General features: G+C 47.3%; 1 protein-coding gene across 9 annotated transcripts in view; it reads right to left on the bottom strand.

Moving 5' to 3' along the window:
* PPFIBP2 (PPFIA binding protein 2) overlaps positions 1–12,222 on the bottom strand; it is a 155,592-nt gene that overhangs the window by 38,302 nt on the left and 105,068 nt on the right. For 8 of the 9 annotated variants that reach the window (XM_025266582.3, XM_025266580.3, XM_025266581.3 and 5 more), the window contains 2 exons: positions 7,141–7,323; positions 3,755–3,847 (listed from right to left, as the gene is read on the bottom strand). In XM_025266582.3, coding sequence (XP_025122367.2) covers positions 3,755–3,847; positions 7,141–7,323 — 276 coding nt within the window. The remainder of the gene's footprint in view (positions 1–3,754; positions 3,848–7,140; positions 7,324–12,222) is intronic. The other variant, XM_044929468.2, reaches the window with a different exon arrangement.

Below are 12,222 nucleotides of genomic sequence, written 5' to 3'. Positions count from 1 at the left end.
ACAGCACACACAGCAACAGCTTCTACTCTGAGCACCCCTCCCCCATGGTAGCCCAATGGTGTCCCACCTTAATTCTGCAAGGTTATGGTATGGACTTATCCTTTCATGAGGTCATCTTTGAACAACTCAAGTAACCAAATGAGCACTGGCCTGTTGGTGGCTCTTCCTGTGTTCAGTTTCAGGACACATGGATGGAGTGCACATTGCATTCTTACATCAACCCTCACTCAATCCTCACAGGAAACCAAGGGATGAAGAACTATCCCTGTACATCACTGGGGAGAAAGCAGGAGCAGTGAAGGATTCGACTGAGGATAGACAGATGAGGGCTGCTCTTATGGGGCTAGGGCACCCAGAGCCTTCCTTCAAAGGTCTGGACAAACCTTCCTTAATGTCCCCTAATTGGGACCGTGTAAAAACAAAGAGGTGGCAAGGAGTGGGTTTCCTTACCCGAAGTCCCTACAGAGCACTGTCCCTCTGCTTGGCTTCCACCCACAGAGTACAGAGAGCCAGGGCCAGATGTGCCAAACGGTTTGTGGAGACTTGCAGTCAGGTGGCAGCTTCTCACAGCTAACTCAGGGCCTTGGAGCCCATGGGCTTGTAATTAATGGTGACAGTGGCTTCAGAAAACATTAGCGGTGTGCGCATGCGTGCTAAGTCTCCCCAGTAGTGTCTGACTCTGTGCGACCCTATGGACTACAGCCCGCCAGGCTCCTCTGTCCATGGGATACTCCAGGCAAGAATACTGAAGTGGGTTGCCATGCCCTCCTCCAGGGGATCTTCCTGACCCAGGGATTGAACCTGCATCTCTTATATCTCCTGCATTGGCAGGTAGGTTCTTTATCACAAGCACCACCCGGGAAACCCCTTAGCCCTGGGACTTGATCCAAATGCCTCTCATTTCTATAGTGAAAAATGAAAGTATAAGCTCAGTCGTGTCCAACTCTTTGTGACCCCACGGACTGTAGCCTGCCAGGTTCCTTTGTCCATAGAGTTCTCCAGGAAGAATACTGGAGTGAGTAGCCATTCTCTCCCTTCTCCAGGGGATCTTTCTGAACCTGGGATTGAATCTGGGGTCTCCTGCATTGCAGGCAGACTCTTCACTGTCTCATTTCTATAAAGGCCAGACTAATCTTGGAAGACAGTCTCTTAACTTTTCTTGCACCTTCTACACCCATTTCTCCCCTTCTATGCAGATAGGGTGAAATCTAGTTTCTGCTAGGAATCCGCATACCTGATTCTTGTCTGCAGGCCTCACAGTGGACACCAGTGATGTCCAGGGGCCTATCTATCAAGGCAGATCCCAGGCTCTTCTGTCTGAGGCTTGAGTCTGGGTGAGGTCATTTATTTACAACTCTACAGACCAATTGGCTGAGTGCCCCTTCCTATATGCCAATTTTCACAGAATAGGCCAGAAATGAAGGTGCTCTCTTATGCTCAGAGAGGTGTCTGTTCCAAAGCTGGGAAGTCTACAACAGCGCAGAGGCCCTGAATCTGACCATCAGAAAAAGTATGGTACTTCCATGGCCACTGAGACTGGAGTTGTGTGGCAAGAGGTTTGGGACAAAGTCATGCAGACCGGTGCCAAGCAGAGACGGGGTGCTCCATCTCCCTTAATTAAACCCAGGGACCAGGCCCTATAGCCACTGCACTGCTACATTTAGGGACTGAGAAGCTTTGCACAGAAAACCAAAGAACTTAAACAAGACAGGTTTCAATTGCAGGAAATTAGGATGACAGAGTGACACAGACCCAGATCAAAACCTCACCTTGGCCACTCTGAGCCTGTTTCCTCAGGAGAAAAATGAAGATAATAAATCAACAGACCTTGCTGGGTTACTTTATGGCCCAAACGAGAACACGTGTGCAAAGGGCTTGACACATGCTGGCACAAAGAGGGGTTCCAGACCTGGTGGTTATTAAATAACCCTTAGTATCTCAAAGGTCTATGTGCCAAGGCAGAACACTTTGGTGATTTAAGAGCTACTTGGTTTTATAATAGAAGGCGGTGTGTATAACTTTAAAGGTTTCACCAAGACAGGACTTGCTTGAGTGGATCATGGTGATGGAAGGTTCTGAGATGTTAGAGAAACAGTGCTCCTAAAACCGGGGCCTGGGATGCATAGAGCATACAAGGGGACACTTAGATAAAGACAGAGCAGTAAGTGAACAGCAGATTGTCCAGCGCTGCTGCTGAATAGCTATAAGATCTGGGGAAAGTTACCTAACTGCTCTGTGCCTCAGTTTCCTCATCAATAAAGTAGTTAAGAAAATTATTTACACTTATATATAAATCAACATCACATTCAGAGTTTTTTTTTTTTTAACAATATGGTATAAAATTGTGAATAAATTATCAACACCAAAAATTAACAGAGAGACCCCCATCCTCCAAAAAAAGGGAAATGTCTGGAAGGAAATATTAATAGTGGTTAACTCCTGGGTGGTATACAAGTGATTTTTACTCCTTTAAATTTTTGTGATTTAAAACTTATATCTAATGATCATTATTGTTTTTATAATCATTTAAAGTTATAGAAAAATAAAACAAAGTATAAACTAGATGTTGGGGGGGAAAAAAAAATTCTAAGATGAAAATGGGCTTCCCTGATAGCTCAGTTGGTAAAGAATCCTCCTGCAATGCAGGAGACCCCAGTTCGATCCCTGGGTTGGGAAGATATGTTGGAGAAGGGATAGGCTACTCACTCTAGTATTCTTGGACTTCCCTTGTGGCTCAGCTGGTAAAGAATCCACCTGCAGTGCGGGAGACCTGGGTTCAATCCCTGGGTTGGGAAGATCCCCTGGAGAAGGGAAAGGCTACACTACCCATTTCCAGTATTCTGGCCTGAAGAATTCCATGGACTGTATAGCCCGTGGGGTCTCCAAGAATCGGACTGAGCAACTTTCACTTAGCAGTAAGATGAAAATGCCTACGGGACTACCTGGTGAGGCCTGCGGGTGGCGCTGCAGAGCTCTTGGTGGAAAGGCAGGCGTGTGTGCACCCTAGGTAGCTCAGGCCAGTTCCTCAGGCAGGAAAGCTGCTTCAGGGTTTTAAGGTTTCCTTCCCTTCCCCAGATCGTCCTTCCTCTGCCCCCAAGGAAGTCTAACTCTGTATTTTAATGTGAAATTTCCTATTGCTTAAGTGCAAGCTAATTCAAAGTTTTAAAACACAGTGTTCTGGCCAAGACAATAAATGTGTGGGCTGAATCCATTTCAACTAGTAGAGAAAATGAAAGAAGAAACAAAAGAGGGAAGGATAACACTTATTTTGCAAAAATAATATATCACTGGTATCCTTTAAACAGCAAGCTCCTCAGTTCAATAGAAATATGGTTTGGTTAAAAAAAAAAAAAGACAAGTACATATTTTTAGGAATTGCTAAAAATAAAGCATGCCTCTTTTTAGAAACTGATTACTACAGCAGAAGGACTGCTACATTTAAAACAATGCAGCCAAGATAATGTTGGCCTTCATCTGCCCTAAAACTCATCACTCTAGCGCCTCAGCCTGGGGGTTGCTGTGGGACACAGAGACTTTGTGACTTCAGCAACTCATAATCTCGGGGGCTTTCTCCAGGGGAAGAGCCCTCCTGGATTAGATCCATCTGCTCACACAATCTGCACACTGTTGCCTGTGCGTACAATGGGGTCAATTCACATTTCTCAAGCTAAGGCTACTGCACACCCCAGGCTAGGACACAGACCCTCCCCACGGGGCTCAAAGCCTCTCCATAAACAGCAGGACTGCCTCTTACCTTGGTGGCCTTCAGTTTCCATTCATACTGATTCCGTTCATTTTCCAACTCTTCCACCTTGATTTTGAGGTGCCGGAGCTCCTGCAGTAACTCCTAGACGAGTGAGCAAGACAGAGTTCTGATGGTTAAAGAGCAGGGTGTTGCCAGGATCTACAACCCTGCATAATAAGCACATGCACAGAGGATGACGCCAAGGCAGGAGCCACCACATCAGGCTCCGCACTGCGGCTGGCTCCGATCTTTAAAGATGGCCGGTCCTTGCTTCAGGAAGAGCTGTGTGCCCGTTACAAAACAAAGGCCTGGAGTTTCAGACATAAGGAAGAGAACATTTTTTCTTTTAGAACCTGTTCCCCTCCACCTTTCTAGCATCTGCATTCCCTGTAGGGGGTACCCAAACCATGCACACACGTGTAAAGGACAGGAGAGGTAGGGTTTGAGAGCAAGAGAAACAGAGATGCAAAAAAAACAAACAAAAACAAGGCAGCTTCTTATAGACAAAGGGACAGGAAGCGTGCTAAGTGGGAGCATCTCTCTGCCTGGGGAGTCGAGGAGCCTAAAGGGAGGGTCAGGGAGGGAGTGACAAGCCAGGAGGATAGAATCAAACACTGCAAGGACAAATGCTCAAGTGTGAAATGTAAAGGCTGGCCTGGGTGTTCTAGCTCAGAGGAGGGAGTTGGCTTGAAGAAAGGAGGAAGAGGGGAGGCGTCTAGGGAGAGGGCCGACAGGAAGCATGAAGGCAGACAGCCTGTTGGGCTGGAGCAGAGGATGGACAGCTTTCAGTGGGAATTGAGGCCAGAAGATAAGGTAGGGCCTTACTGTAAAGGCTGTTGGATGAGAATATAAAGAATTCTGAAGCCATTCTTTAGATCATATTATAGGAAGCCACTGAAGGTTGCTGAGTGGGAAGGTGACATTTAAACAACTTGCTGACGGTGGAGCTGGAAATCAGGCCTGTTATCTTCTGACCCCAGGGCCCCTGCTTTCCACAGTACCCCTTAGTACAGACACCACTGAGCACCCTTGTCCCAAACCTAGGGTCCTTTAACAGACAAATGGTCCTGTTGACTGGTTTCATTCAGAAAAATTAGCATAAAAGTGATTACGTCCATAGACTTTCTGAACTCCAGACTCCTGTAACTTTCCACTTAACATCTCCACATGGATGGCATCTGGGCCTCTTCCAACTGTCATGGCCCAAGCGGAACTCTCAGTTCCCCCTTTTAGATATCCCTGTCTCACTAAATGGCATCTCCGTCTTGTGTCAGAAACCCAGGATCCCTCCTTGGCATCTCTTTGGTCTTTCCCCTCCACATACGTAATCTACAGAGCCTTGTAAATTCTACCTTCAAGGAAACTGCCTGAGTCTCTTGTTTAACTCCAACTCCACTGTGGCTACTCTGATCCAGCAGTCAGTGCTGACAGCCTGGACAGTCTCTCTGCTGGCTGGTCCTCTGTCGTCTTGCCCTTCTTGAATCCACTGGCCCCATGGCATCCAGAGAACAATACGATTGAAGCACAAGTCTGAACCTGGCCTTCCCTGCTCTTCAAAGGTCATGAAATTTAACCCGTGACCAACACAGCTGGGCCTGTCCCTGCGCCCTGACTCTTGTATTACTAGCTCTCCCCAGTCTACTCCAGCCACACCCGTACTTGTTAGTTCCATCTGACTTGGGCCCTTGCACCTGCAGCCCCCTCAGTCTGGAGTTGTCTGCCAGGTTAATCCCTGCCCATCCTTGAGACTGCCTTGAGCAAAACTATCCCAACCTCCACACTTCCTCAGATCTCCCTTCTATACTCTTGTGGTATCCGTATCATCTTTTACATCATTTGCAATTAAACATTTACCGGTGTGACTGCTAGTGGCTAGTTATCCTCCTATATTGTGAACTCCATGAGCTTTGCTAACCTCTGGCACATAGTCAAGTATGCATTATTTCTTGATGAATGAACACATGCAACTCAAGCCATCTATTAACTGGCCTGGAGCTCTTTGCATTCTGAGACAATCCACCGGAAAGTGACATCGCTTCCACTTGAACTGTGTAGGTTTTACTAAGATTTTTTTTTTTTTTAACTAAGATTTTTTTACTAAAAATCTTTACTACGATTTTTTTTATAACTGAGGTGAACATTTGTTGCTGCCCTTAAAAAAAAAAAATGTCTTCCAAGCTAAGATTATTGCCTCCTTGATCTGCAACATTCGACTTTAAGGCCTGTTGTGACTTGTAGCAGATCCAAGATCATTTTCTGAGTCTAGCTGGGCTTGAGGGGGATGCCAAGCCTGCTGACGGCCGAGCCCAAAGTGTGCAGGTCACTGCTGAGGAGCGGCCATTATGGGGACACCGAGCAGGACCATCTCCAGGCTTGGTGACCTCTTGGGCCCAGCCTCTTCCTTCTCAGCTATTTGTTGCCCATCATGAGCTATTAGCACTGGTGCCACTCTCATTTCTCCCCCAAGTCTTTCTGGGGTGACCCGCTCTCCATGGGGCCAGCACCTTGTCAGAGCTCCCCTTTCCAAATCTGCACCTCATCTTGACTCTCATGCCCAAGTCAGAGTAGAGATTTTCAACACGTCTCATAGTTGAATATAACATCAGGGCAACTCCTACAGATGTGGCTATCGTGACCCTGACCTTCCGGCCCTCTTCAGTAGGGAGCACTGGGGGCACAGGATCGTGACCCTGACCTTCCGGCCCTCTTCAGTAGGGAGCACTGGGGGCACAGGTCATGGCTGTGCAGCTGCCATCACTAAACACTGGTGTCACCAGTATGAGGGGTCAAGTCCAGAATCCCAGTCGGATACACTCCACAGGCCCAGAGGTGGTGAGATCCCGCCAATGTGATCACGTGGGAGACTTTCCCCCAGAAACTGAGAGGATGACGGTTGTCAAGTATACGGAAACTTGTGTTCTAGTTTCTCACTGGGGATAAATCCCTTTAAATATAAACTTGAAAAGATTCTTTCATGATGCTATTTTTTTCTTAAATTAAAAAAAAAAAGAAATCACGTGAGACCAAACTTCATTTAATCTCCCAGCCCAGGAGGAAGAGCTGGTGTTTGAGTCAGACCTGGGAAAGGAACTCCTGAAGCTTCCTTTTATACCAATGCCCCATCAATTGGGGCACCTGACACAGCTCACTCCCAGCCCTGAGGCAGATAAGTCCAGTCGCTGTCAGAGGGCTGGCCTCTCCTGCTCAGATGCTGCTGGGGGAGTGTCACAGAGCTCAGCTCACGTCCCCCAAGGGGAGTCCCAAGCTCTGCCCAGAGGTGACTGCAGATCCATGTTAAGCTAGCGCACACGGTTCTGGTTAGGAGATACCCCGGTCCCTCCACCATGAGATGCCCCACACACACATGCGCCCATATACTTAAGCGTGGTGCCTACAGGTGACCCCTCCCCGTGGGCACAGTCCTGGCCGCAGGGCTGGGGCCGGGCCGCACCGTCGCCGGCCGCCACCTCCTCAGGGTAGTCCCTACTGAGAGAGAGGCGCTGTTGCATCTGCCTGTGGATGTCCAGCTGCAGCCTACACATCTGCTCCTGCAGCTCACTGATCACATTCAGAACCGACTGTAGGAAGGAAGAGAGAGGAGAAAAAAGCACTCAGCGTCAGTCTGCACTCACACGCGGAACTCCCTGGGAAAGCAGACCAGAAGGACGGAAGTGTGCGGCAGGGCACCCGGGGGTCACTGTCCACGACCACCTGCTGTCTTCACAGGAACCAAAAGATGCGGTGTTTTCCCTCACCTGCCCCATCCGCAGGCCTGTGTTGCAATTTGAACAACCCCCCACCAATGCCTTCGTGCCATACTGGGGGCCATCATTACCTGTCCGGGTCCGAGATGCAGAGTCCAGCAACAGCAGAGATGGGCGTACATGTGGACACACCCCTTCTACACACACCAACTCCTTCCCCAAACATGCCAACACCTGAGTACCAGGGACATGCAGCACACAACATGTTCACAGGGCCCCAACCCTAAGCACTCCCTCACGCCCAACACCACAGCTGACTCCTCTGAAGCCTCAAGAACATTTTGGCCTTTTATGTCAACTTCAGAAAAATACCGCAACTTTTAGAATTCATACCTACTTAGTTCTGAATCTCTTGCACTAGAAGCTCCACAGGGCTTGCCTTTATCTACTCCACAGACACTTAGTGGCATTCTTCAGGGACCCAAGGCCACAGCAAGCAGTGGCACTCATGGGTGAGTGAGGAGAAACACATAAATCAAAATCACAAATGGTTATAAGTGCTATGCCAGGAAGACGGCGGGGCTTTCAGAGAGTGGTGAGGGACTAATTCTGCCTGGGTCAGGTCAGAGATGGGACGAGTCTCAGTGATGTCAAGTAAGCACATTCTAGACCCCTCACCTGGGTAGGGGTAAAGGAGACGAGGAGTCAGGGACTGGGTGGTATGGTAGATGACAGTACGGCTCACATCAACAAGATACCCAAGAGGCTGGGGAAGCTGTGGGCAGAGTGAAGGAGATGGCTGGCAATAGATCTAAACAGAGCGCAGGGTGGTCAGGGTGGCAGCCAATCACAGTGGTTAGCCCCTTTCTGCCCACATTTACTGATGTTCTAAGCATCGTGCTGAGGGATCTGCCCCCTGGTACCTGCCCAGGCATGCAACGTTTTCCATCCCCAGTAGAAACTGTGTTTTCTTTAAAAAGAAAAGCTCCTCCCCGCTAACCTTGTTGGGTCCAGGTGGCAGCTTGGGGTTGAGAGGACACTGGGCTTGGGCCCTACGCCAGCCACTCCACTTGACCCTGGGGAGCTGTGCAGCAGGCACGGTGTTGTAAGCGGGCCCCTGGCCTCCTGGCCACTCTGCCCTGGAGCCAGCTCACCTAAATCAGCCTGGAGATGGCCCCACCCTGTCTTCACCCAGAATCAGCATCAGTAAGGTGGGCCGCCCTTGACTCAGCTGACTTTGGTAAAGAGCTTGCATGGTGCCTGGCACACAGGAGCCTTCAATAAATGGGAGTTCACTTTCCCCCAATGCTTCTCCTTTTGCCACCAAGTACTTGACCCGTAAGGAATGAAGGAGAGAAACTGGGAGAGCAATCAAAAACATCTCAAGGTCACAGGACATAGTGAAGGCCCACGTGACATTGATCACTGACAACAAAAGCCCAGGCATGCTTCCCATACTGGCCACTCTTCCAGAACCTTTAGTCTTTCCTAGTCACTGGCCCTGCCGGTCATCAGACCTGCTCTTCTCTCGCTTATGTAAGTTTCAAGAACTTTGCTGCCCTCACTCTTCTCTTGTTCCCTTCATTGGTATCTCTCTCAAGTGAGGGGTCTAGACCCACTGACCCTGATTTTCATCACCTCATCCCCACCTCAGTCTCCAGGCAAATGAGCTGGAGCTCTGTCTCCACCACACAAGGGGTCAGTGCCCGCCTCCTGGTCAGATCCACACATGTGTTCTCTGTCCTCAAGCTATGTGGCTCCCTCTTTTTACTCCTTACCTTCAGCAACTCTGAACTACTCAGGTTCTTCTGGCCTCTCTTTACTCTTTTTCTGCCAACTTATCCATCACTCCAGCCTGTGGGTCTTCATGAATCCCAATGTCAACTGACTCGTTTAGTTTTTATTTGGCTTCCTGTCATCACAACTTCAAGTCCTTCTATTTCAGCATCCAAATTATGGACTAAAAGTGCTCACCAGGCAGGAGGACTAAGAGCAGATGACATGACCCTCTACAAAAAAATCTTCCTAGCGGGAATCTTAAGGCACTATTCATTATCATTTGGGTACCAATAAGATGCTTGCTCCTTGGAAGAAAAGTTATGACCAACCTAGACAGCTTATTAAAAAGCAGAGGCATTACTTTGCCAACAAATCTCCATCTAGTCAAAGCTATGGTTTCTCCAGTAGTCATGTATGGATGTGAGAGTTGGAAAGCTGAGCACCGAAGAATTGATGCTTTTGAACTGTGGTGTTGGAGAAGACTCTTGAGAGTCCCTTGGACAGCAAGGACACCCAACCAGTCCATCCTAAAGGAAATAAGTACTGAATATTCATTGGAAAGACTAATGCTGAAGCTGAAGCTCCAATACTTTGACCACCTGATGTAAAGAACTGACTCATTTGAAAAGACCCCAATGCTGGGAAAGATTGAAAGTGGGAGAAGGGGACGAAAGAAGATGAGATGGTTGGATGGCATCACCGACTCAATGGACATGAGTTTGAGTGAACTCTGGGAGTTGGTGATGGACAGGGAGGCCTGGGGTGCTGCAGTCCATGGGGTCGCAAAGAGTCGAACACGACTGAGCAACTGAACTGGTGCCTATTTTGTCATTCATCCTAAATTCCTATATCTTATCCACAAGACTATCCCAAGCAGTGTTTCCACATGTGATGCCTCACTAAAGTGGGCATTTTCCAGGCCTAATGCTGCAAGATGTACTCCTGGCGAAACCAGTGAGTCCCAACAGACATGACTCAGTCTTAAGAGACACAGACCCCTACTTAGTCTTCTAGCTTCTCACAAACCATCACAGGGTTGACTTCAAACTCAGCAGAATGAAATTTGTATAACCCTTCTTTCTTTGCCATTTTGGAAAAAATGGAGGAGAAAATGGTTACTTCCAGTTTTTCAACAACTCACTGATTTCTCAGATTCCTTAAAATTCACTCACAGCAAGCACCTGTGAGAAGCATCAGCAGAACCAAGCCCATTCTTTCTCTGACCTTCTCATTGAGCGTGTAACTTTAAAGGGCAATCTCCCTATTGCCCTCAGCACTGTCCCTTTGAGTGGGGTTTGCCTTTCCTGATTACTGTTCATACAGGTGCACTTTTATTTGTCTTTTCAACCTTTTGTACAAGCCCCTTTGAAAACTAGTTTCTCTCAAGGTATCTCTAAGCTTCTCCTTTTTATTGGTATTATTTGTGAGGTTACACAGTCAGAAATAATTATATTTCTAAGTAGTTCAATCTTTTTGAGTCATCTCTTCTTTGTCTGAACTTTCAAAGGTAAGCTTTACCCAAGTCTACAGTGCATGGCAGTCTATGGTGAGTTTCCCCTCCTCCACTGTCATGAATTCTCAAAATAGCAATGGCCACTCACTCCCAAGATACTCTTCACTTCTACTTCATAAACTAGTTTCTAGCTTTGCTTTAGCTTTAGAGCCAGAGTGGGAGTTTTCCTGGTTTATCTACATTCAGGGCAGAAACTAAAAACAAGAGGGTAGGGAAGAAACAAAAACAAAAAGCAGCCTTTCGATACTTAGGTGTTTAGCTGAAGGAATCTTTTGAAACTAAAAGTGTGAGTTGCTCAGTCGTGTCCGACTCTTTGAAACCCTGTGGACTGTAGCCCGCTAGGCTCCTCTGTTCATGAGATTTCCCAAGCAAGAATGCTGGAGTGCATTGCCATTCCTTTCTCCAGGGAATCTTCCCAACCTAGAGACTGAATGTGGTTGTCCTGCATTGCAGGCAGATTCTTTACTGTCTGAGCCACTAGGGAAGCCTGGAGTAGTCTTTTTAGGAACTCTCCAAATTGCCACTCCCTCCCATTCCTGTCCCTTGTCTGCCTCCATCAGTCTGGGGACCTGTATTAGGAGTGCACCTATTTTCCTCCTCTGCTTCCTGTAACCACGTGATGCAGCCCAGCAATTCTGAACACTCTCCTCTCAACCTCCTATCCATGTGGCAGTGCTGCTCTCCAGTGTGTGCCTCCTCAGGCCTGCCACTTCAGTATACTTTAAAATCCTTATTTTCAGAGTTAGCCTATCTCTTCTCTCAAGAGGTCTGTCTCTCTCCCATTCGGTGGAGCCTTTTGTCGCAGTGTTTCCGTTCTCGGGCCTCATGTCATGAAGTCCAGGTGACATTTATGAGGTTCTAATCACTGCTCTGTAATCTCAGCTCATTTTATTTATTCCTCATGCTTTGCTAACCATCAAATTTCTTTTTTTTAATGGCCCTTTTCTGTGTGAGACTACTGGGCAGCTCCCATAATCAGTCTTTCCTATGCTACCCTACCTGTTAAACTTGTTCACAGTTTTACTTAGCTGTTTTTCTCCCTTACTTCATGCTCAGTTTAGGACCATCCTGGCACTTGGACACATCAGGGCGGGAATACCACCTCCACACCTGTCAAAAGGTCAAATGCATGTACCCTTCGACCCTTCAATTTCACTTCAATATCTTCACACATTTACAAATTTATTCACAACAGCATTACTTATAAGAGCAAACACTTGGAAACAAATGTCCACCCAAAAAGAGAGAAATGGCTAAATGAGGGTAGAGAGTGGAATAATATATAAACATAAATATAAGTGAGGAAAAAAATAATTTAATGTGCTTGATATGAAACAAACTCTGACTGCTCATTAAAAAAGAGAAAGATCTAAAGTAATGTGTATCTGTGCAAAAATGAGGAAAATAATTAATCCACCTAAATTTGCTTATCCGTACATAGGATAACTCTGAAGGATACAAAACAAACCGACAACACTGGC

This window comes from Bubalus bubalis, chromosome 16, assembly GCF_019923935.1.
Source record: "Bubalus bubalis isolate 160015118507 breed Murrah chromosome 16, NDDB_SH_1, whole genome shotgun sequence".
NCBI lineage: Eukaryota > Metazoa > Chordata > Mammalia > Artiodactyla > Bovidae > Bubalus > Bubalus bubalis.
The sequence above is the reverse complement of the archived record's forward strand: the minus strand, read 5'-3'. Positions and strand labels throughout refer to the sequence as shown.